Raw genomic sequence first — 27,797 nt, forward strand, 5'->3', positions numbered from 1 at the left:
ATACTTTAAGTATGTACTGACATGTAATATCACAAAAAATTAAGATTTAACGCACAAAAAACAAATGAAAACCGTGAAGTCAAAATATATGATAACGGGTTTATTATGGGGCATGAGGGGTTCATTATGGGACATGCATAATATAAAAATACATTTTATCATTTTTGTTTATACTAGCAAACAGCGTCTTTGCATAATTTAAGCTATTAACTCAAAACACAATATGCATAAATCTCTTTAAGAAACGTCTTAATAAAATATCAATTAAAGTTAACTTTAAATGAAAACAAATGTGCACGCATAAATAAACCTACGATTATCAAGTACACACGGATTAACTAAAATGCGCATTTATAAATATATTTCTTTTTGAAAATATTTTTCAAGCATGGTCATTTAATTTAATAAACTGAGAAAAAAAACTACAGATGTCGCCCAGCTTGTTCGAATATTCACAATGCTTGACATTGCAAATACCAAGTGACAATGATTTTTACAAAGGGAAATAATTCTGTGAAAATATATACAAGGTAGAGTTATGTGTCTTAGTTAGTGAACTGTAATTATGAGTAAGAACTTTTTAGAAGGTTCAGGTCAGGCTCTGAATTGTAGGCGAGAGAAAACATTCACGCTAGACATTTGACAGGATGTTCAGTTTATAATTGTATTTAAGGGGTAATTCAAAAGAAAAACTTTTTTTGTTGCTAGGTCTTAGTCAGTGACATCAAAGACATGTGTGAAGTTTCAAGTGAATACATTCAGTAGTTGTGGAGATAAGACTTGCACGCAAAACTTCAGAAGAATGGAGAATATGACATCATTTAACAAGTGAATACATTCATCATTGCCTTCAGGGGTCATAAAATTTGAATCATGTATCCAAAAATGTGCAACGCTAGAGCCGATATCATATATTCGTACTACTACCTTATGATTATTCAAATACATTTGTAATTGTGCTAAAAGTACACCTCAAATATTCAAATACATTTGTAATTATGCTCATCTCAGAGAAAACTAGTATAAAGAGAGCGTTTTAAAAGAACTTCCGTATGAGTTACATTGACCAAACCTTTCTCCATTTTTATTCAGCTACCGATATGCTGCTTAAACAAGAGGGCCATGATGGCCCTGAGGTCGCTCACCTGTATATAGGCCCCCAACCCCCCCAACGTTGCAGGGCCAATTTAACCCAAGGGCTTTTATTTGCACAAACTTGGTAGACACCCATAAGAAGATGTTTCATGCTAAACATCTAAGCTCTAGCTCATTGGGCTTTTTAAAGAAGATTTTTTTAAGTTTTTTCTATACACAATAGTTAAAAACAATGACACCCCTGGGCCGGGCCAGGGTTTTATTTTAACAAACTTTTTTGTAGACCCTTACTAGAAATGTTTCATGCTTAATATCTAAAAACTTCTAGCTATTTGGGTTTTTTTTTCAAAGAAGATTTTTAAAGTTTTTGCTATAACACAATATAAAAAAATCAATGGACCCCGGGGCGGGGCCAATTTTGACCCGGGTTTTATTTGAACAAACTTGTAGACAATCATTAAAAGATGTTTCATGCTTAATATCTTAACTTTAGCTATTTGGGTTTTTTCAAAGAAAGAATTTTTTTTAAGTTTTTGGCTATAACACATATAAGGAAAATCAATGACCCCCCGGGCGGTGCCAATTTTTGACCCCAGGGCTTTTATTTGAAACAAACTTGGTAGACACCTATTAGAACATGTTTGATGCTAAATATTTAGCCATAGCTCTTTTAGTTCTTTTAAAAGAAGATTTTTTAATTTTTACCTATATGCATATAGGGAAAAAATCAATGACCCCCCCCCGGGGGGCGGGGCAAAATATTTTGACCCCCAGGGCTTTTTTTTGAAACAAACTGGTAGACACTTATTACGAACATGTTTCATGCAAAATATCCTTAGTTCTAACTCTTTGGGTTCTTTAAAAGAAGTTTTTTAAGTTTTTACTATATGCATACAGGGAAATCAATGACCCCCTGGGGCGGGGCCAATTTTGACCCCAGGGCTTTTATTTGAACAAATTTGTAACACCTATTAGAAATCAATGTTTGTGGCTACAATATCTTAGCTCTAGGTCTTTGAGTTCTTTAAAAAGAAGATTTTTAAAAGTTTTTACCTATATGCATATAGGGAAAATAATGACCCCCCGGAGGGCGGGGCCAATTTTGACTCAGGGCTTTTATTTGAACAAACTTGGTAGACACCCATTAGAGCATATTTCATGCTAAATATCTCTTAGCTCTTTAGCTCTTTGGATTCTTTAAAAGAAGTTTTTTAAGTTTTTACAATATGCATATAGGGAAAATCAATGACCCCCCGGGGCGGGTCCAATTTTGACCCCAGGACTTTTATTTGAACAAATTTGGTAGAGACACCTCACTAGAAGATTGTTTCATGCTAAATATCTAGCTTTAGCTGCTTATGGTTTTTTTTTAAAAGAAGATATTTAAAGTTTTTTCTTTCGGTTGCCATGGCAACCAGAGTTCTGCATGGAATTAAATTCTTTGAACAATTTTTAAAGGTGACCACCAAAGGAACATTCCTGTGAAGTTTGGATGAAATTGGCTTAGTGGTTTATGAGGAGATGTCATTTAAAGTACAAGTTTACGGACGGACGACGGACGGACGGACGACGGACGGACGCCGGACGAAAAGCGAGCACAAAAGCTCACCCTGTCACTTTGTGACAGGTGAGCTAAAACGGTAGAATCAAAATAGTAAGAAAATTACGTCTAACATCATATAAACATCGTTGTTATCACATTGACATCAATGCGTGTTTAACATTTTTTTTGCATTTAAAAGCACACACTATTTAATTGGCTTTAAGATTAAATGGTGTGTGCTTTTAAATGCAAAAAAGTTAAACACGCATTATTGTTACAGTTTGATGTAATAAACGTTGGCGACAATCCCAAATATCTCGTAAAAACGAGAGAAGACGAGTTTTTGTTTCCATTTAAACTTTTTACATGCATTTGAATTTTATCTTTAAATCAGTGATCTTTTAATTAGAAATAAAGTGCAACTTTTGCTATTCAACGGATATCGAGTTAAATTTAAATCTCAACAATTTTATTTCAAGAACTGAATTTATTTCTTAGGCAGAATTGAAAATCTAATTAAAATTTCATTGATAATTACAATGAGGAAAATCTTCAATGTCAACTTCATACCATTCGGAACATCTCACCGATTACTAATTTTCGGAAGTTGACGGAAAGTGCAGACAAACATGCAGATGACGTCATAACCACACATTGTAATTACATAATCCTGTTTTCCCGATTTAATATTGGGAATTACCCGACAACAAACTTATAGCAGCAATATGCCTGCACGGACCCATGTTTTACCAGAGGAGTCGCAAAATGTCAACAAGGGTAACGGAAATTCCAGAGAGGCTTCAGCATTTTACTTGTTTTCCAGAGGGAGGTTATGAATTAAGTTTCTGCAGTTTTTTACTTGCTTTTGCATGAATCTCCAAATGAGCCGCGTCACGACAAAACCAACATATTGGGTTTGCGGATGCGCAGGCTGGTCTGGATCCATGCTGGTCGCAAACCCATTATGTTGGTTTTCTCATGACAAATGCTCAAATGTATCCAAACCTAAGAGGGGCCCCACCCACTCTTTATCCGTTCATGAAAGTGAAGTTAAAAGACAGAATGACTGCTTATCTATGGTCAATTGTGAAGGGCACCGGTAAGCTTGAACACCTTTTGGTATCAGATTTACAATAGCTTCGCAACGCTCTTACTTATTACTGACGGAAAGTTTTGGATACGGAAGATAAGTTATAATTCCTACTAGAAAATATTAAGCTTTCCTGTCTTTACAAATAAAGTGTCCAAATGACATCCGGGCATTGTGATCACGTGGTACGACATGGGCGACCAATTTTTATGGTTTACTGCACATTAAAATAATTTTTATGGTTTACTGCACATTAAAATAGAGACTATGTAATGCTATCTAAAAGATGCCATGTGATGGCTGAAGCTGGCCATTAAATAAGTTAGTAACAGTCCTTAGTAAATCTGATATATGTCGTTATTCAGGTGACTCCTGTTCATTACTTTTTCAATTATTTATACATAAATCAGCAAATGACTGACAGTTGCGTCACAACTAATGAAAGACAAGAACACATTTTTTTTCATTGACATATTTTATTGATAAAATATTCTGACAAACTATAACACTATTGTATTGTTGCTCTAATTAACGTACAGTCGAGACTGCCTTAGCGACCCCCTGATTTAAACGACTCCCTGTCTTATCCGACCTTGTTTCAGTACTCCCAACGTATTTTCCTATAAAAATGGTCTGAATTAAACGACTCCCTGTCATATGTGACAAGCGACCCTAATTGTCTGGTCCCAATGCAATGTTTTGTCTGATTTAAACGACTTTCACACCTTTTAATTGTCCGTTAATCAGACAAATAATACCTATTTTAACACCCAGAGGGCCAAAATAATTAAGTCAAATTATAATCCAGTAGCAAACAAAGTCTACACACCTCTGTCTCAATTACACAGTTAACATGTATACAGGTATCGAGTGACGTCACTAAGCGTCTGTTAATGGGAAGCATCATGGTGTGTAATGTACATATAATGACCTGAGTAAACTGGATTAAGCTTGTGTCAGATTTTTTTTTTAATAAGAGAGTGCCAACGGAAGATATTTTAGACAGCATTTTTTTAATTTACCTTTACTGGCTGCATAATTAATACGGAAAAAATATGGATACCAAACCAGAAAATTTGGATATGGATATGTTTAACTTTTACAAGTACATGGATGCATCAAATTCCAGTTAATTTATACAAAAAAGATTAAAAAAATTAAATTTTGTGTGATAAACATGCTAATATATAGTTGTTTTACATGGATTCTTATTTTATTTACATTAAAAATTTACGATTACCTATGTTTATTTGCAATTGGTTAGATAGTATTCCTTCACACAGTTATGTATGTTAAGTCACAATGGTATATAGACAGATAGATGGTATTTAAATTTAATTTTCTTTGAGACTGTATTTAGAGACTCCCTGTCATATGTGACCTTTTTCTGAAGATCCCTTGGAAAGTCGCATATGACAGTCTCGACTGTACTTTTCTACTATATAATTTTTTAAAGACTAGGCATATTTCAATAGGTTTTAAAACCATCAAAAAATAGGCCAAGTTGACAGAAGATACGAATGAATGTTTATGGTTCCCTTCTCATTGAACTTTACTGGAGATATAACGATAAACTGGTACGCCTGGGGTGGAGAATTGGTCGAAAAACACCGAATCCATGAGCAACTTAAGCGGATTCTGATAAATCAAGGAGCGACCATGTTTGCGATCGCCACACATCATATGGTAGAAACATGTTTTGTTTTCAAGTTGTCAGATTTCTCGGAGAATATCTGAGCAATAATATATCAAAGAGCCGGAGACCAGAAACAAATTCATCATACAACATTCATTACTTTTTCAAGTTATCACAATAATTTTGAAAATGTTATAGTAAATTGTAAAATCACCCACAAAGGAATGTTTTATTGGTCATGAATGAAAATCAATTTTTTAAACAAAAGAAATACTTTTTAAAAGAACAAACAACTATGATGTATCAAAGAATGAACAAACAATAAATGATTATGTATGAAATGAAACAATTTATCTAGGATAAATACAAATGATACATGTAAAAATCATACTGCTTTACTATGGTTTTATAATGTTGAAAAAACAACACAAAAACTTTCAAAGAAAAAAAATCTACGACAAAAGTGCAAAACTTTTAACTAATAACTATTTATAGCTTTGTAACAAGTTTTTTATTTTTTATAAAGTTATCTCAAATTAGAAAATCGTGATATTATGATAAAGATGATGACTTTTTTTCCTCTACGAAAAATGAAAATGAAAAAATAATTAACAAATATAATGACAACAAATGCATGTCACAGCACCATGGTTCGGTTGTTAGGTTGAAAAAAGGATTAACAATCAATTAAAATTTGCTTGCCTTAAAAAAATAAGAAAAGCAACATAGAAAATGCAGTGCACAAGTATACAACCCTTCCACCAGACATATGATTTACATATTAACATTTACACGGTCTTTTTTCAGAATCACGCAGCTCTTTCAATAAATCACGTGGTTCTTTAACTGAATAACGTGGTACTGGTCACTTTAATAAATCATGCGATCCCTTTCGTTTACCGTGCAGTCAAGTCAGCAAATACTTAGCAGTTATTTTGCACAATCAAGTTGCCTTTAGCATTAATCACGTGGTCCCTATGCTTAAATGACATGATTCCTAATTGCATAAATCACGTGGTCATCTAGCATTAAATAGCATATTGCAATCTTTCTCATTTGTTCAATTGCTCAATAAAGAAATAGTAACATCACAAACTTTTTTATTTGAGAATAAACAACTTGCTAAAATAATAAACAACTTGACAAGAAATGTAATGAATTATTAAAAAGAAAAGAAAACAACCCTGCCAATGGCGGTCATGGTCTAAACGCAACTACCTCTTTTAGACGGGAGTAAAATTACAGCGTAACATTTTAAAAAATTGAAATCTTTAATTGTGGCATGAAAAAATGTTGTAAAACATGTTTCAGAAATTTATCAATCAAATTTTAAATTAAGGTTTCTTAAGCTCCATTAATGTTACTATTTCTTAGACGAAGTGTCATCTACATCCCAAAATTAACTTAAAGGCCCATTATGCCTGCCCCCCCCCCCCCAAAAAAAAAACAAACTTTTATTTTTATTTGATTTGTCAAAAGCTTTTTTATTTTTGATGTACTTTTTAGTATTTTGTATGAAAGTCAAAATACTACTTTGTTTACATTTTCCTACTTTAATGACAAACTATTCCTGATTTATGTTCTTTAGGAAACAAGTATCTGACATGCTCTAAAATCATTATTCAAAAATTATAAAATTCATCTTTGCTTTTTTAAGTAGTAAAAAATTTAATCATTTATGAAGCATAATGTGCCTTTAAAACATACATCAATATCACAAAACACTTAACTAACATACATACCTAATATACATTTCAAAATACTCACAAAAATAAAACATTTACATCTTATTTCTTTTATAAAATATTAAAAGACTATCAGAAAAATGAACAATACATTATAAAACTATCCTTAGTGAAACCGTTGGTAACACTTTTCTAACAAAATTTTTACATCTGTTTTCTTTCACTGGCACATTATATAAGTATATATATCACAAATACTTTATGAATCTCTTTAACACAGATTATATTATTATCACTAGTGTTCTACCAAACTGGCATTAAAAAATCAAATCTAAAAATAGAAATCTAAAATGCAATTCTATTTATAAATGCATATGATTATCATTTTTATAAAATAATCACAAAGAAATTGTCAATCACTTTAAAAAATGCAGAATAATGAACAGTGCATTAAGTAAAACTGTTGAAAAAAAATCAATATCTGGAGCAAATTCGATCTGGCAAGCAATTCCCTTTTACAAATATATTTATATTAAAAAAGTAGAATCTTCTATAATGATAAACAATATGAAAACAAAATTACTTTTTTCAGGAACAATGTAATGAAATAATAATGCTTGCAAATGCGAATCAAAGAAATAAATGCATGAACGAAAATAGTATGATAAAATAACTAAATCATATTAACAAAAATATAACATAAAATCACTTCTATACACATTACAAATTCAACTCGTTAAGTAGTATAATGTACTTAACGTTGTTATTATGTAATACTAAGGTATTTTTTAACGTAATGTATGCATAAAGATTCTCTACGACTCACGGCGACCAATCATAAACACAAAATCTCGCTCTATGAAGAAAATTGAAAGACATTATTGAATTCAGATATGTTATTTATCGTGTTAATACAAACTGACAGTTTTCTTAAAAAAATGTCATTTTGTCCCCTTCTCTTTTTGTCTCATTATTTAAAAGCTGGAAGCACGAACCCACGAACTTTGGCAGAATTTGTAGTTACTTCGGAACTAATGATTTTAAAATTCAAGTAAAATCACAACAAAATATCGAGATCATTATGTTTTGTAAGGAAGATTTTGTACCAGGATATATTTAAAACAACATACCCAAATCGATTGCCAACAAATTTGAAACAATGCAAAAAAATATCTTCTTTAATATTTAAAATATTTCTTTATCCTAACCACAAAGATTCTGTCCAACCTCTGATAACTTTAATCTAACATCATTTCATGCATTTTTAAAAAATAGATATTCTTACACGTACTTCACACGTGCAGAACCCCGTACAGAATATGAACGAGTGTGTCATGTTTTGTCCGTGCCATATGTCTACTTCCTACCAAAATACAGGCAAGATTATTTTAGAAAAATCTGGCATATTGGAAGAATGACACTGTTCTTCAGTTTGACTTTCTAGAAAAATGTTTTCAGTCTACGGGTAAAGGCATCTTTTCGTCATTTGTAGGTTTGAGTTCATTTGGTCGTAAAGTATCATCATTGTTTGGCATGCGCCTGTTTTGCTTCTCTTGGAAGTTTCTCCACATTTGCGTAACTAAGTCAGTCGTTACCAAGTCCGTGGAATTTCTCGTTATAACTCGTAAAACAAACACTCCATCTTCTCTCAAATAATTGTCCGCGAATCTATGGCATAATTTCTTATCAAAGCCGTTTTGCAATTGGTCGGTTATTTTTAGATACTTCTTGACGTAATTGACACGGTTCCTCTTCATGATCAGCGTGTAACTCCACTGCAAGAGGTTGTAGACGGCAAGAATGGCGATAAGGAAAAACCAGAACCACAAAAAGATGAAAATCTTTTCATTGAAAAGATTGATCGGCAAAACGCACTGAATCGTGAAACGTTGCACATTCTGAAGTTGACGGATCTCAAAGTCGCAGAATGTAACGCGCGGGAAACGCGGACTTTCCCGCCATGGTGTGTTCGTCTGCAGACCATGTATGACCTCGAAACCGTAAAGATTGTAATCTGTTGCCATAAAAGCGTTTAGAAGGAAAAACTGTCCAACTATATTTGCAACATACAGAATCTTCATGAAAAGGAACAGTGCCGACAAATAAGTGCCACTTCTTTTGCTGCAGAAGATACAGCAAATCTTACTGACGCGTTCTCGCATAGCCGTGTATCTGTTCCAGCTATAGTTTCGTTCAGTGTCTAACCATTTGTCGATGTGTTTAGCGAGGTGCTCAATAAGTTCCTGTCTCGCAGATGGTGACGTCAGCTGCGTCTTCTCCGCCATGTCAACAATTTTGCTCAGGTTAATACCGCAATTTGGATGGAGCATTTTCCAGATCACGTTCGGTATTTTAAACAAAAGAGCTTGGAATGCCAGGATTAGAGGCACCCATTGGTAGTATGTGATTTCTCTGTCTTTTCTTTCGGTTACGTCCACAGGTATCATCTCAGAAAATGAGACGAAGTAAGTGTTCGAAATCCAGCAGTAATACTCGGCGTATTTTTCATACCAGCCCTTAAACTCTGCCGGATGCCAGCAATGGATCGGGTTCCCGACGAACTGAGATGTGCTCACGACCACGGCGAATATGATAAGAAGAATTGTGGTATATACATGACTCATCCGGTCAATCCAATCATCATTTCTTGACCCTCTAAGCTTCTTAAAGCCAGGGATGGATCCCAGAATAGCGCTCACCCTGTATAGAAGAGAAAGATAGACGAGAATTAGGGTGTTGTAAACGGAATACGTCATTTTCTATAAATAGATACTATTATACTTCTTTTTTTCAAAACGAGGCGAAACGGGTTAAATTAAGTTTTCAGAAACAAATCGACAAAAATGCAGATTTTGAAAGAGAAAGGAAAGCTTTCTAAGGTTGTATTTATTTAAATCAATATCATCGCTTACAACACCCAAAGGTAGAAAGAAGAAACGGTTAGAAAAGAAACATTATTTTAACCCATTTGGCCTCTACGGGTACAAGACAAGTGTTTATTAATTTCGTTTCCGGCGTACGATTAAACTTCTATATTTCGGATAGAATGTTTCGGATAAAAATATTTTTCAATTTCAGGTAACAATCTGATGCTACCCTTATATGCGACACTCTGTTCTGGAAGGGGCCATTGAAATTTAGCGTCCGTGTAAATATGATTCTGAAACGGGCACATTCCCTTTTCAATGGCATGGGCACAATACACATTCACTAATTAATTAAAGTGCAAAATGCATTGCAGTTGCGTTGACAATAACAACAATTTGAAATTTGAATTATTGTTTTATATGCATGATCTAGACGACATGGTTTTCTGACAGATTTCGAGAAAGAACAGATTCGAAACAACCGAGTTTCGAATAAACCGAAACAGATTCGAAACAAGCGAGTTTCGAATAAACCCAAACAGGATTTTTTTTTACATTATACAATTTTTGACCTTTTCTTGAATTTACCAATTCGTGTGAAAAGCTTTCTCTTGTTTTTATTATCGTACACAAGTCAAAGTAAACACATTCTAATATATATATGTACATACCAATTTAATAGGGCAAATAAACGTTTACGATAATCCGTAGATTAAACATGACTTTGTTTTTACAAAATAATTTCATCGGATTTTAAAAGCTGAAATGTCAATGACATGATCACGTGATATTGAAATTAAAACTGAAACTGAAATTCCCCAAGATGATCAAATATAATAACTTAAGATGAAATCTAATTTGAGTTTCAGCTTTTCTTTTTTTCTGATTGATTGTGAGGGCTAATTAGTTGTTTAATGAAAGGTGGGAGGGTACCATTTATTTTGTAACAAAATCGAGTGATATTTGGAGGAATATCAAGGAACGAAGGGAATCTGAATTGTGTAGGGCTTACTCGTCAAAAATCTCAGTACTATATAGACAATGTCTGGAGTAATTTAAATGTATACATGTTTTGGATCTTAAACATAGATAATGAAGTTTGGTATTTCAGAATGTAGAGGCCTCAAATCAATATTTATAGATAAAGGACAGACGGGTCTGATAAAATGTTTGAATCGCTATGTATATTTACTTAGGGTCCTATGTACCTACGTTCACGATAAAACTATATTAACATATTTAAATTACATCGCCGTTTGTTCTGTAGATATAACGCTGGCTTCACAAATAATATTTGATGCGAATTTAATATCAAGATAAGATTTATGGTTCATTTAAGCTTAAAGACATGTAAAGTCACTTTTGACTGTTGGCAAACTTTTTATTGCTTTTATTACGTGATATGATATACCAGACTAGACAAAATCAATGAGGGTATAAAAGTGTCAATATTTTTCGGATAGTTATATTTTCGGACATAATGGCGGTATAAAAGTCGCACCAGGTGTTTAATATGATGCAATGTCCGTGACTTGGCATAAATTACACAATCAGTGAAGAAATAAGTGACCATAGCGTCATATTTTAGCTGAATAAAGCCCTTAAACGAGTCTAAAAACATAACGCCCAAATATGATTTACAATTTAGTATCTTTCGAATATCATAATGTAAGTAAACAGGGCAGCACCATTCTGGAGTAGTCTATGGTATATGTTCTTTGTTTACCTCTATTTCTATATTGTATTGTTGTTGTTTTTGTTATATTAAATATCATAGCATGCAGACATGCAAAATATCTTTTCACAATTTAATGCTGATGCATGCACGTGAAACTAAGCGTATCCAAAAGACCGCTATTTCCGTACTGATAACATCTGGTTTGAATTACTTTTAACAGTTTCACCATCAGTTGGCAGCCCAGTGAATACAAAGATACATATCTAATTCTTATAAAACACGACGATAAAATCAGAGGTTATCCGATCATCAAGTAATTTTGCTAATGGCAAGACAGTTTACTCGACCATGCAGAAAATCTAACGCGTAACTTAAGGCATTTTTGCTTATTTCTGGAGTTAAAATACATTTAAAGTTTGAAATTTAGAATTCCAATAAAGGAAACAGGTTTTTTTTCTTTTTCTGTTTGGCTGATTGTTCAAAGGTTTCAGGTTAGTTTCATGTTCAACGGTAGTATATAAAATTTGTCAAAAAGTCAAACAGACTGACTGATTTGACTCGAGTATTAAAGGCTCCGAAATCACATGGTTCAAATTTCCATAAATGGTCGAAGTATCAATGCATGCCAGTGTTTAATTGTGATTTACGGCCTTTAACTCGAGATTAGGTTTCTACAAAGGTCAGTCAACACACACGGAGAATGGCATTTGATACATTAAAATAACCACGTATAGTTCTCCATAGAAATTACAGTCCTCAGCATCGCGTCTTTTTTTCTTTTCTTTTTTGTAAAACAAAGAAAATGCGTAAAAAAGTATATTATTGTACAACCTTGTACTTAAAAAAGACACATTATGCTTCAGAAACAAATATAATTTTACTTCTGTACAAAGTGCAAACATGAATTTTATAATGTTTAAATAAAAATGGTTTTAGAGAATGCTAGATACTTCTTATCTTACCGTCGAAATACAAAAAAATAAGATGTGAAATTTGTCTTAAAACTTACAAAGATTAATGTAAACTAAATAATATTTCATTTTGACTTCCGTACAAAATACTAATTCACTATAAAGCTGCACTTAATGCCAAAAAAAGCAACAGACGAAAAAGATGGTTCAGGTAATTGGCAAATTAGTAACTTTTTGGATACTATTTTTTATTTAAAAAGAATACCAAAATTAAAAAGCTTTTAAGAAAAATAAAAATAAAAGCATTTCTGAGGCATAATGGGCCTTTAAATAAATACAGATAGTGTCATGCGTAAAAAATGCACTGCAGAAATGTAAAAGAAATTTACATTTCGTGTTTGTTTTAGAGCAGTCATAATTTCATCCTTTGAATAGTTTCTGTACTCAGTCACTTCCTTTTTGTGGACACCGGTTTATTTGTGTTTTTTTTGCTTGTTTTACACGTCGTAAACATCAAGTTATTCCCCATTTCCTTATATGCGATTTATTTAAGTAGCAAGTTGACATTTAGTTAATACCGCTTGTCAGCCATTGAATTGGCCCTTCCCCTAAATGTCAATGTAGCAAAATGCTGCTCCTAAGCGTTTGAAACGGTTTACCATAATTTATGATGAGGTAAATTGCCTGTGATCGCCGATCCATCTTTTATCAAAAAAATAATTGTTATTTGAAGTTACATCATAAGTGCATGAAGTTTTTATGAAGTTGTTTTTTTATAAACAGAAATTGTAATTAAGAGTAAGCTGCATATTTAATATTTCAGCTACAAAATATTAATTTATCTAATCGTTCAAAATTTGTCGTTACAGTAATAATTACAAAAAAAGATTGACATTCGGTTCATTTAAATTTGTTTACATGGACATGAGGTGATTAAAATTTCTCTGAGACAGAATGACGAAAACGGAGCTGAAAAGACACCGGAAGTGCTTCATGTAGCAGACGATAAAAGTTGTAGTTATTCAGACAATATAAATGTAGGTCAGTATATCAAATCGTGTGAACAGAAAATTGATATGGAACAACAAAGGTCACCTTTTCCCTGTATATAAATATATATTCCCCTAAGATTTTGTGTTTTATTCTAAATATTTTTATTCAATACAAATATCGTTAATAAATAAAGTGTCGCCAATCTACAATCTAAAATAATAAAACCTGATTTCTTTCATAGTATTGGGATATCTATACAAAATATCTGAGATATCTATTATAATTTGTAAGGTGTGTAATGTCACGTATTTCAACACCACCCAATTACATTCGGCACCCTTTGTGACGTAATAATAGGTAACTTTCATGCAAGCACCTGCCGATAACCATCTATGTGTTGATATAATTACATAAACCCCTAGAGGGGTCCCAATATACACAAAACTGTGCACTAAATAAACAAACCCCTTGAAGAAGATGACGTAACACAATCTTTGTGTTATAGGCAGAACGAATGCGGCGTCGCACTGAATATTGCAACATACTACATGCAAAACGTTTGGACCCCACGTTGAGCTTAGCTAGAAATGCCTATGCAGTGAATTGAAATGTGTCTGGAAACACATTGGACACTGTGTTTAGCTAGCCTGTATAAATTTTCTTTGAGGGAGATAAAATCTTTTTATTGCACTGCACGCTGGAAAACTTTAGTAGAGCCTAATTCACACAAAGATGTGAATTTCATCAGACGAAAATTTCATCAGAAAATTCTATTAACATGCAGCCCCGGGGTCACGCGGTCAGTCGTAGTATTCAGACAAAGAAATTCAATCACTGACCCATGCATGTACAATGCATGAATTGACCCATCAAGATGTCGGGAATGCAAAAATTGACTTTGAATTGACGGCTACGCGAGTGCATTACTAATTCCCCGCTGTCATTTTTGTTTCTGTCCAATATGACAGATTGGATATCTTATTACAATACACAAATAATGCATCATGAGTTTTCAAATAATTAATTTTAATGATTTATATTCATTTAATAATGACAGACAACAAAGATGTTTTAAGAAAATGCAAAGTGGGAGAGAGATTCTTTTCTAGTTTCAAGTCGGAAAACCATAAATCAATTTGCTAATTTTCCTTTTCATTTACTAAGTCTATATAAGATATGTTGAATTAAATTATAGGCAATTGGTGGTGTCATTATTTATAGGTAAAAACTGCATTTCCGCCTACGATTTTACCATTTAAATGTAAAGAAAACAAGGAGAATAAATTTGTAAAGAAACCCAAAAAGGTGCTAGCTATAATGAAGCCCATTAGATTTCATTGAAAATCGATATCTTTAAATTAGCATTACAAATGCCACGTGCCAAAAATACGGATTGACTTGCGAAAAGCTACTGCTTAAGCCTTTTTTGTGTACACTTTTCTGAGTGACATAAACAACTTAAATAGATTTCGTATTTATCACGCAAACGTACATGTACAATACTAATAAAAGTATGTCACAAAAGATATCAAAATAAATCGTTACTCGTAAATAGAAAACGTACGTCAAATAGAATTCTGCTGACTTATTATAATATTATATACTATTTATAACAGCACATTTTGTTGTTGTTTTGTTATTTACTTTTAAAGAATGTTGATCTAAGCACAAACTTATCCAAATTATATAACATGCCTGTTGTTCGTTATTTTCAAAGTGACTAGGATTGAACAACATTTTAAAAACATGTTACCCAAACAAGACAAAATCTGAGCTCAATTTTTCTCTTACTTTAAAATGATTTTTTTCCTCAAAATCAACAAAATTAAAAGTGGTTATTTTATAGCCTCTATCGCCATAGTGACCTATTTCTCGCTTATACAAATGCCTTGATTTTTTTCCTACTATCAATTAATATACATGTATAATTCTGATAGTTTACACTGTAATACACAAGTTATTTGTAACTTAAAATAACTCGTCAATTTTCTAGTAAGAATCTAAAAATCCCCATCGAAGACAGATATATATGTTCATACTTAAAACATAGAAATGTAAACTGAAAACTTGTCAAATAATAGAAAATCTACTTACATTTTCGTAAATTTATCCGCCCCAAGCGGGATGTGTTTAAGTTGTGTTCTATTGAAACAAATCTGCTCTTTACACGATCACAAAAAAGAACGATGTCCGTTAACACAGGCGTGGGAAAGTTTCACTGTCCCGAATTAAAAGTTATTATCTGTCGAAACTTTGGAGTAACTTTCCTAAAATGTCCGAAAGAAAAAAAAGTACAACCAAGGTTGCGAAATTAAAACTGATGTAAATCGTACGGTCTCTTGCCGAAATTTTATCACTAATCAAATGTAGTGTGTAAATACATACATCGTCGCTTCAAAAGGCGTGTTATAAATAATTCGACCAATCAAATGAGAGCACAAATGACCCTGAGGGCTTTACAGCTTATCGGCTACGAAATGTTATCCGTGTAGATAGCGATGTCGGCTGTGTTTTTAAACCGTGTTCCATTTATTTATGTTCTGTAAAAATTAATATTCATAATTTTTATAATGCATCCTTAATTCTAGATAGAAATAACATTGTCTTGAAAATCGACTTATAAATACCATCTGCTTAAAAGAAAATGACAGTTTACATCAAACACCTTCCTTTTTTTTTCAAAGAAAAAAATGTTGTTACGAGAGCAGCATAACACTAAATGAAATTATATATTTATATTGATAAATGCAATTGCTATTTGAATCATTATAAATAGTTATCATGGAGCTATTAAATATATATCTGTTGAGTTATGTAACTTAATATATACCAACCACTTATCTTAGTAGCCTTGATATAAGGGAGAACACTGCGTTATTCTGATATCGCATCTCTTTACACAATTACGCCCCTTGAATTATAGATATTGAACCGCCAAGTAGTGTCAGGGAGACAACTTGTCGTTAAATCATATTTAGTCAGAGTGAGTTTACGCCCTTTTAATAAATAATAATCAAATGAATTGAAGAATCGAACTGACCGGACCTTGCAGAAAAGCCTGTCGCTTATCACTTTTTTATTTGACATTCGTTCGAACATTATTCTATTTCATTGAATCTTTATTTTCCAAATTGAAGATCTTCAAGGAAAGGTAATAATTCAATAATTACAGCCAGAATGAGAAAACAACCGATCACGTCATTTACTATTTTTTTGTTATAAATTTGACATATTTGATTCTTGAAAATATCCATTTCTGTTGCTTTTGAAATAAATAAAATCTTCTGAATTTTGGCTTATTGTTACTTACTCATCTTTATCTTTAACATTTCAAAAGTAATGCACTTATTATTTCTAACGTCTTTTGACGTCATTTTTCTCATGTCGGCGTTCTAAATAATTGTTTGCTATTCGGCTTCAATGAAATCAAGTCTGTCTTGCACTACAGTGCCTATATCACGTGACTTTTTGTGATTTTAATTGAACAGAAAACCTTTTCAAAGGCCAGTTCTTCTGATAATTTCTTCGGACCGTCTATAATTTTTGTTGTTGTTGTTGTTGTTAATTTCTTCGGACCGTCTATAATTTTTGTTGTTGTTGTTGTTGTTTTTGCCTACGGAGATTATAAGATGTCACGTGGTATAGGCAGCGCGTGGGAAGATTTTATTGGACTAAATGTAATATTTACTAAATAAAAGCATCCTATCACATAAAGGTTGAGAATATCGCACTTAGCACAATGATAATCATTCTAAGGTGATGCGCACGAAATCACGCGCTTGCCATGCGACTGAAGTGCACGCGAGTATGAAATCACACGGGTGTAGTGAGCACGTGGGATGCATGCGCATACTATTTCGGAGCTTAGTCTTCATTAATTCGTTTTCATGTTGTAAATGAATTTATGCTAAATGAAATAAAATCAAATAAAACTGGCTAGTCAACACAAACCGCATGCGCACGCACACAATTCAAACATTGTGTTCCCAAAATCCCAAAATTCGTATAATACTTTTTTGATTCACAATCTTTTATGTTTTTTTAGAAAAATCTAGAAGCTTGAACACCAAGCAACGGAGTTTTAAGTGCCTATTAGTTTAAAATAGTATCGAACCCGCGACTGCCCCGGCAGTAATAGTGGCAATTGTTATACTATCCGGTGGTGTTTTCTTGTCTTATTCTATATTGTGCAAGATTTCTCATTTTTTGGCAAAGTATACCATAGATTATAATAATGCTAATAAATTTCCCCCATTCTGATTGGGTAAAACGCTTTGTATACTGAGCCGTATAAGTACAGAAGCATGCGCAAACAAGCCGCCCGGTTAGCTCCGTAGGTATAGAACGTAGGACTGTGAATCAGGCGAATCCGGGTTCGATTCCCGGACTGTGCAGGTCATTTTCGTTGTAACTGATAATGACATCCTTTTACGGTCATTCGCACTGTACCTCTGCTCTGGCATGTACAGAAGTTTCAGTACCTTGCGAAAGTAAATGCAACTAGTACTGGTAAATTGATTGACAGTCTGCCCAGAAACGATGCGGTCACTTCACTGTGCTCTAGTAAATTCAGTGTGGCTTTCTGCCATGATCCGGAGTGGAAAACACCAATAATTTTTCAATGTATTATTACTACATCGAGGACGGTTATTTACTTTTGTGCCTAAAACTAATGATTGCGTTTTGGTCTTAATGACATATTTCTCGGTTCAAAAAATTATTGTGAATACACTTGAATTACATTTTATTGCGCAGCGTTTGCATATTAGTTTAACATCCGCCCGGTTGCTATCTCCTTTACACGCGCTTCGATTAAAGTCAAAATTGCTTGTTTCTTTTTTAACTCGAGTACTGCGACTCCAGTCCGACAGTTGTCTACACCCCGCACTGGCCATAACGTTTTTAAGGCACACAAACCCTGTTGGTGAAAAGCTAGCTCACCACCAAGTGTGGTTTGTGTCCTTATATACGGGAAACATTGCCTTATATTAATTCATCAACTTCAGTTTTTGCATATTATTATGCTCATTATCAGTATTATGAAGAATGTTCTACCGAGGTAGATTGGTATTCGGCAATGTAAATATGTTATGTATGCTCTTCATTACTGTAGGAATTAAAAAGTTAAAATGCTGTAGTACCAAGAGCACGTATGTAACCACAAGGACGGTAACACCGCACTTTGGGGTCAAGCGCACTTTGGGATCCGACCCCAAAGTGCGGTAAACTTCACAGCGTACTTTGAGGTCAAACGCACTTTGGGGTCAAAATCGAGAAATTGACCCCAAAGAGCGTTAATATGCTACATATCAACGCACTTTGGGTTCCAGATGTATAAAGTTGCCATCTGAGTTCTGCTTAAATACCGAGTACTGACTTATTTTCGATCTGCAACATTGAAATATTTGAGGTTGAGTTCACGATGACTGTCGATACCCATATACATCACTGTGCAATTTTACTAATTGCCATTTAAATTCTGATGTAGCAATTTTTGAAAAAAAAAAGAACGTTTTATACCTAATGTTTTATTAATTTTACCACTTGTAACCACTTGTAATATAAAAAAAGTTTAATAAATATTATAAATATGTGACCGGTTGTGGCCATTTTAAGCCAGCGAGAATACGCTTTATCATAAAATGTTTTTTCGGGCAACTTACAAACTCGCGACGTTTCTGTCAAAATCGTATAAAAATGTCGCGACGTTTCTGTCAAAATCGTACAAAATGTCGCGGTGAATGTATAAACCTCAATATTTTAAAATAGTTGTTGGAACTAACAAGGAATATTTTGCTATTATAAAATGGCGGTTAAGTTTCTTGCGACTTTAGAAAGGACGCTACCGGCCACCATAATTGCTATTAGAAATAAAAGATGTTTAAACAAGAGGGCCATGATGGCCCTAGATCGCTCACCCATCGAACACATCCGATCAATTACCTAGACAAGCATTCTGACCAAGTTTCATGACAAGTGAGTCAAAAATGTGACCACTAGAGTGTTAACTAGGATTATCCATATTTGAGCAGTGTGACCTAGTTTTTTACCCAGGTGACCCATATTCGAACTTGACCTAGAAATCATCAAAACAAACTTTCAGAGAAATTTACAGGATATTTGGATCAAAACAGTAGCCACCAGAGTGTTAACGAGATTTTTCCATTTTTAGCTCCTGTGACCTAGTTTTTCATCTGGGATGGCCCATGCTCGAAGTCAACCGTGCAATTACCTAGACAAGCATCCTGACCAAGTTTGATGACACTTGAGTCAAAAATGTGACAGCTAGAGTGTTAACAAGGTTTTTCTATTTCTAGCTCCTGTGATCTAGTTTTCATCCGAGATGACCCATGTTCGAAATCATCCAAGCTATCACCTAGATAAGCATCCTGGCAAAGTTTGATGATGATTGAGGCAAAAATGTGACCTCTAGAGTGTTACAAGGTTTTTCTATTTTTAGCTCCGTTGACCTAGTTTTTCATCCGAGATAACGAATGTTCAAACTCATCCGAGCTATCACCTAGACAAGCATTCTGACCAAGTTTGATGACGATTGAGGCAAACATGTGACCGCTATAGTGTTACAAGGTTTTTCTATTTTTAGCTCCGTTGACCTAGTTTTTCATCCGAGGTGACCTATGTTCAAACTTATCGAAGCTATCACGTAGACAAGCATCCTGACCAAGTTTGATTATGATTGAGGCAAAAATATGACCGCTAGAGTGTTAATAAGGTTTTTCTTTTTTAGCTCATGTGGCCTAGTTTATCATCCGAGATGACCCATGTTCGAACTCATCCGAGCTATCAACTAGACAAGCATCCTCACCAAGATTGATGATGATTGAGGCAAAAATGTGACCGCTAGAATGTTAACAAGGTGTTTCTATTTTTAGCTCCAGTGACCTAGCTTTTCATCCGAGATGACCCATATTCAAACGCATTCAAGCTATCACCTAGACAAGCATTCTCACTAAGTTTGATGATGATTGAGGCAAAAATGTGACCTCTAGAGTGTTAACAAGGTTTTTCTTTTTCTTTAGCTCCGGTGACCTAGTTTTTCATCCGAGATGACCCATGTTCGAACTCATTTGAGCTATCAACTAGATAAGCATCCTGACCAAGTTTGATGATGATTGAGGCAAAAATGTGACCGCTAGAGTGTTAACGAACAAGTGTGGACGGACGACGGACATTCAACGATCATTAAAGCTCACCCTGAGCAAGCTCAGGTGAGCTAAAAACATATCCTGTCCTGTCAGCCATTTACTTGATAACTTTTGGTGTCATATTGGAACCAATTTTCAATATGTCGTGGATGTAATAAAATGCAATTGATATCATCTCAGTACATTTCTTTTAAGATGTTAGAAATACAATTTATAATAACAAAGTTGAGCCCTTTTCTCAATTTTAGATATTCCATAATACTGTGCAACATGATATCGCTAATGAAAGCATATACAATGTCGAAAATTCATTAAAGCTTTAGAAAAAAAAGACCATGATAACTATCAGTGGATGCATTACAGTAAATTTTGGTTTGAATTTTGTAAACCCTGATTATTTTTACTATTACCAATCCTGTTATCTTATGAAGTGACTGCAGCTATAAGTAAACTTTTTTTCTTATATATACTTGTATATGTCCGCAACGACTTATTTTTAATTTGTGGCCAGTTTGGATGCCGTCCTGAGACTAAAAAAAAATAACTGATAGGAGTAGAATTTAATGTAACATAAATTTACAGCCAAGAGACAGTTTATACTCGGAATCAATGAAAACTTGCAAGTTATTTAGGTAACATTTCAGGTTTTGCAAAAGTTACGAGTTTTATGTGTAACCAAAACTGCTGCCATTTTGAATGAGACGAGATGACTTTCTTACTTTTCGAAAATGAAAACTTGCAAGTTATTTAGGTAACATTTCAGGTTTTGCAAAAGTTTTATGTGTAACCAAAACTGCTGCCATTTTGAATGAGACGAAATGACTTTCTTACTTTTCGAAAATTACTATAAACGTGTTTTGAAAATAATTTCTGCCATAATCTATTTCATGGCACATATTGTGTATGTGTATTTCATCTAAATATACACTTATGATTTTGTTGAGTATGATGTATTCTTTCAATATGGCATCAATCTTTGAATCCATTTTAAATGCTTCATTTTTCCACAGTTGTGACAGATTGACATAGCTTGAATTCAGTTTACAGCATTCAACATTGAATTTAATTTAGAAACGTTACCTCCCTTTAATAATATCTTTCTCCAGTTGTGGCAGATTGACACAGCTTGAATTCAGTCTACAGCATTCAACATTGAATTTAATTTAGAAACGTTACCTCCCTTTAATAATATCTTTCTCCAGTTGTGGCAGATTGACACATCTTGAATTTAGTCTACAGCATTCAACATTGAATTTAATTTAGAAACGTTACCTCCCTTTAATAATATCTTTCTCCAGTTGTTGAATTCAGTCTACAGCATTCAACACTGAATTTGATTTAGAAACGTTACCTCCCAAGAAATAGGGTAAATCGAGATTTTAATGGGTCCTCAACAGATCCTATCGTAAAAGGAACTGGTTTTTAATAAGATGGAAATATGTGTGAACATTGTCAACATATAACGCTAGTTCATGGGTAAGCCTTAAATATAATATGTTATCTAATATATTGTTACACACAATACACATCAAACATATCTATAATTTTACGTCACTATCCAATGAGAGAAATAATTGAAAATAAAACATAATTATATTGAATGGCAAATTGCAACCCTTTGATATAACAAATTTAAATAATCTATCGTCTGCTATTGTGAATACTTAAAACATTTTGCCTACTACCTTCCTTATATTTAGTTTACACTTGGCATTAACTACAAGATATTATTCTAAAATATCACTAAAACTTATTCATATGGACCCCAAAGCGCGGTCGTTTGCCTGATGTTAAATAATGCATATGTACCTGTGTAACGCACTTGGGGTCAAACTTTGACACCAAGTGCGTAACGCACTTTGGGGTCCGACCCCAAAGTGCGTTTGACCCAAAGTGTCGTGTAACAAAGGACGACACCTAAAGCACTGTTCAAAAATGAATAAGTAAAAATCAAACTATAAACGGCTTACTTTATTACTTTACAAGAAATAGTCGGTAGTCAATACGAGCCTGATTTGATCAAATTTGTTTAATTATAATGACTTTGATACGTAAAATCAAATGAGCCGCGTCACGACAAAACCAACTTAATGCATCCGCGCAGTCTGATCAGGATCCATGCTGTTCGCTTACAAACCCTATTACAAGTAGAGAAACTGATAGCGAACAGCATGGATCCAGATCAGACTTCGCGGATGTATTTCTTACCTAGATCAGCGGAGTTACTTAAAACAAAAAGACATACAAAAAGAATGATTAAAAATATACTCAGAAATAAATTGATAATCGTATTTGTATGGCATTCTTATCCCATTTGAGTAATAAGCGGTGCAACGCTTTTCAATTTTCTGTCATTTTTCACAATTAGAATAAATAACCTGGAAAACACGGAGTGAGCGAATGACCTGAAATTTTGACTTCAAACTAACACATGTTATCCCCTTTATTTTCGTTTCTGCGCAACAAGGTGCGTCATAACTTCTTTATTCAATTGGTCCCTTAACTCAAATACCATCTTTAAACTTTCCTCTAGGATTTTCATGCAACGTTTGCAAATGTTTGTCATCCCTTCACCTCTTGTCATTCCAACAACAAAATCTGAAGCCCGCCGAAAATGCCCAGAAACTCTGCGCTCTAGACGTCTATCGTCAACTTTGGCAAAACGTATTACATTTTTCCCCGAACCGCCAGCTCTTGTATCAAAATCAATACCATATTGTTCGTTCAATTCTCCGGCTAATTTATACATAGTTTTGATTGTTGTTAAATTGTCTTTGTCAATTCCAAACAGCTGTTGTTGAAACATGATCTCTTCTTGTAGTATCTTCTTTCGTTCATCAACCGTTTTAGCTTTTGAAGCCTGAATTCCCTTCTCGAGTATTCTTTTCTCTAAGAGTTCTTTTTTTGAATTCATTATCTTTCCTGTGTGCGTCAAGTCAAAAGAAAATGGAATTTCTCCAATCTTTGTTGATTCGGCCATTGGTAGAAGTTCATCTTAAAAATATTTTTAAGAGTATGAAACGTCAAACGCTAAAAATATATTGTAGAATTTCGCCAACCACAAAAAAAATGTTCACCCTTGTCAACCAAGTACTTACTACTGACTAAATTGACTAATTTCATTACACGTAAGGAGATTGTTAAAAGTAAACAAAACAAGGCGAACACATTTTCATAACAAAGCATAATAAATATAAGAAAGACAATTATAAACCGCTCCACAAACGTATCTTCACGCTCAGAAAGTACAATGGGAATGAATTAATACAAAAATCTTATCGACATTGATACAAAATTACGACAATGTTTTTGACATTCTTCCTTAAGGTAATTAAAAGAAATTGTTTCGAAAGAAGACACAATATCTATGATCCGATTGATTTCTTCTGGTACTGTTAAATGATATGTTTTCGCGAGTCCGAAGTTTTTCGCGGGCAAACTAACAGTCGATGTACTTTAAGTTTTGTCATGTTTACACGATTCTTAGATGTTTAATGAACATTATTTTCCCCAAAAGTCTGGTTTTAAGGTCACTTTACAAATGTCTATTTAACATACTAGCTTTTGACACACATGTTCCGTTAAAACTATATGAGGAACAACATGTGTATAAAAAAGAAGTGTTGAAAAGTGCTGATGAACACTCAAGAGAGTAAACCATTATAGGTATATTTTGATTTACATACAACTTATGTTTCTGATGCTCAGCTTGGTAATCGAAACATTGTTTAACTAATGTCTGCGAATGTTTGTTCCCAACATTTCTGATTTTCTGTCATTTCTTTTCTTTGTCATGAGGTGTGACATAACTTCTTTATTTAATTTTTCACGTAAGCTATATATCATCTGCAAACTTTCTTCAAGAATCTTTATGCATTGTTTACAAATATAAGTGGCCCCTTTATTACCTTTAACTTCCAAGACAAAATCAAAAGCCCGCTGAAAATACGTACAAACGCTGCAAGTACCTCGGCTATCGTCGACTTTGTCAAAACGTATTACATTTCCCCCAGAACTGCCATGTCGTTTGTCAAATTCAATTGTAAAATCTCCAATCAAACCTTTGGGCAAGTCGTACTCAGTTTGGTATTTGGCCAAACTGAATTCATCCATTCCAAAAACCTCTTGCTGAAATTTGATTTCTCGTTTTAGGATCTCCTTTCTCTCATCAATGGTTTTAGCTTTTGAGGCTCGAAGCCCTTTGTCTTTTATTCTCCTCTCCATCAATTCCTTTTGTAACTTCATAACGTCGTCCGTATGCTTCAGATCAAAGGAAAAGGAAATGTCTCCAATTTTTGCCGACTCGGCCATTGGCAGGAGCTGGTCTTGCAAAGCTTCAAACTCGAAGAAGTTATTAAAACTATCATCAGTATCAACAAGGAATATTTTACGATTGGTTACTCCATACGCTTTAATGTTCAGCTTACAATTTTCCCTTATCTCTTCTAATATTTGTAACTTGTTTTTCCTTAATGTTGCTAGTTTAGTTCCATCAACACACTTCCCGATACAAGTACGAACAAAAAAACATGGCTTCCCCGTTTGCAGAACGTCTTTAATAAGCCAATTATCAGATTCCATGAAGCTTTTCTCTGACAATATCAAGAAGAAGTCGTACCGATCAAAGCCTGTGCCATTTTGATCAGTGATCTGTTTGGTGTCTTGTATTTTTTGTCCAGGAAGTTCCCACAGCTTTACATTAGGATTTTCAGGAAAGTCATATTTCATCACTTGCTTATTTGTTACACTATCGTCTACGACTGCACCCCCCGATGGAATGTTTCTAAGGCGGTTAATAACAGAAGATTTACCTGACTTTGGTTGACCAATTACCGCTATATTGATTTCCACAGACTGTCCTATCACTAAACTATGCTCTAATTGCCATTCGTTCTCTATTTCTATTGCATGTTCGATTTCGTCACTAGTTTTCGTAATGTTCACAGAACAAGAAGCCATATTGAAGATGGTCTTTGCGACTGAAAACAAACACTTTTGAATTAAAATATTAAGAATTTGGATTCTGTTGTTCCCGGTACTTTTTAAGTAAGTTTTACTCTAATTCATCGTGTAGTAGCATGTGATGAGTAAATAATAACTATATATATCAATTAATGCTTGAGACAAACTTAGTTTTACTGCCTAACTGGTCGCAAATCTGTTTTAAATCTGCAGTCTATAGTTTCGAAGTTACTAGTATATCAAGATATGCTGGTAAGTCCTTAAGTTTTAATTCTTTAAAGTAAGTATCTTATGCATGTATTTATCATTAGGGTCAGCGTTAATGTTAAATTTAATCTTTAACTCAGGAAGGTAATATGTGTACATGTTATAGTGTGTAAAAACAATTTTCTAAACGATCTACTGTCTACCCTCGAACATATTACATTATGTAAAAAAGACTTTTGACGTTTTATTTCACCAAAATGTACATAAAAAATGTGACATGCCAACCCCTTTTACTCACTAGCAAGAGATCTATAGACCTTGCCTTTCTCCGACCATAATAACCAAGGTTTGTGACCATATTCAGAACAATCCCAAACAGAAACAAAATAATAATAATAAATATAACAATTATAAACCTTCATCCAAAGAAACACCAAAAAAACTCCCTCAGAAACAACAAAAAATCAAACAAACAAAAACAACAAAATAACAAATACCTGGATGTGTGCTTTCGTTCTCTTTAAATGCGAAACAAGAAAAACTGGTATCTCCGTTTTAGATGTTTCAGAAAATAAAGCTTATGTCACGTTTGGTACTATTTAAAGGATAAATCTTTACCACTTTATCAATATATTGTTTGGCAATAGTGACGTGTAACATTTAAAGATCTAATTAACTTTTGTCGATAATTATCAAATTCCGAAGTAAATATTACCGATTTTAAAGTTTGGAATAACTGTATACATGATTTATGTGTAACACAACCCTTGCTAAATAGCCTTAATGACAAGAAGTAAAGATTCAGTTTCAATTTGAAGGTAAAGTAAGTTCGAATCTTATGCGAAACTTGATAACTATGTTATTTTGTGCCAAACACCCATTGTACGACATAACATATTGAAATTAGGTAAAATTACATAAACATGGTTATCAAAGTTATACAAAAACACAGCGGAAAAAATTATTTTATATAATTAAAGAAAGATGAAATAATTCTGAAACAAATAGTATATCGAGGATTCCGCGACTGCAATGCCATCCTACTTACCACGAGGCAATCAGGTCACAATTATGCCAATGAAAGTATCGAGAACTTTAATATCATTGATAATCATTTGGTAAATCGTAATGATTTAAGTAAACCTACGAAAAAATACTCCCGAAAATTAATCAGTTTCAGGTCAATATTGCCAAACATAATAAGATCATATTTAATCGCAATTAGATATTCTATGTTGTATACTTTATCACCACCATGTACATGTATCTTTATGATTTATTTCGTAATGCTCCGGTTATGGACCTGTACCAAAAATGAGCAATGATATGCAGGTCCGAATTAACTACTAATTAACATGTCAAGTGGTTACCGATTTTACACTGGTCGATATACAGTAATGATTGTAAGATGTACGCGATAAGATGTGTTTAAATTTTTGCGTATACTAAACGTTACAGTGCAGTAGAGTAAACTACGTTTTTTTGTTTTTAAATTTCTACATGTGTTACGTATTCTAAGATCGAGACCACGTAGTTCCATGTTTTTTATTAATATTTTCAACAATATTGGAGCTATTCGACTATATTTAGGTTCATAAAGGCGTTTTGAGAGTTTTTACTGTTTTGTTATAGTATGTTTGCATTTAACATGGTCCCCTTTTCTCAAAATAACATCATTTAAAAATAAAAATCTACTATCAAAACTAACTGAAGCAATAAATGATGGCTCAATTCAGTGTAGTACAAAACGAAACGAGACAGAGCAGTAAAAATTAAAATGGATCAAATGGAAGAAATGAAAACAACAAAATTACATGAAAATAACAGACTTGATTTGATTGTGTCTTTTCATGTAGGATAATGGAAAAACTCAAATTGACCTAGATGATTTTAATTTCCTTAAAAAATATTATAAATTATGCGAACATTGTAACTGCTCAGCAAGGGATAACACTATATTTTTC

General features: G+C 33.5%; 2 protein-coding genes across 2 annotated transcripts in view; both read right to left on the reverse strand.

Moving 5' to 3' along the window:
- The window catches only part of LOC132725654 (uncharacterized), a 52,103-nt gene extending 36,209 nt beyond the window's left edge, over positions 1-15,894 (reverse strand). The window contains exon 1 of the mRNA XM_060710832.1: positions 15,593-15,894. The gene's annotated coding sequence lies outside the window, so the exon portion shown is untranslated. The remainder of the gene's footprint in view (positions 1-15,592) is intronic.
- LOC132725656 (innexin unc-9-like) lies at positions 8,504-9,805 on the reverse strand. Its single transcript, XM_060710833.1, has one exon. It carries the CDS (start codon positions 9,803-9,805, stop codon positions 8,504-8,506), a length of 1,302 nt encoding a protein of 433 aa, XP_060566816.1.
- Positions 15,895-27,797: the final 11,903 nt, after the last annotated feature.

This window comes from Ruditapes philippinarum, unplaced genomic scaffold (assembly GCF_026571515.1).
Source record: "Ruditapes philippinarum isolate M1 unplaced genomic scaffold, ASM2657151v2 ctg133_1_1_1_1, whole genome shotgun sequence".
Lineage (NCBI taxonomy): Eukaryota > Metazoa > Mollusca > Bivalvia > Venerida > Veneridae > Ruditapes > Ruditapes philippinarum.

Coding starts and splice junctions, on each gene's coding strand:
- LOC132725656 (XM_060710833.1), bottom strand. CDS start 9,805: ATGACGTATTCCGTTTACAACACCCTAATTCTCGTCTATCTTTCTCTT.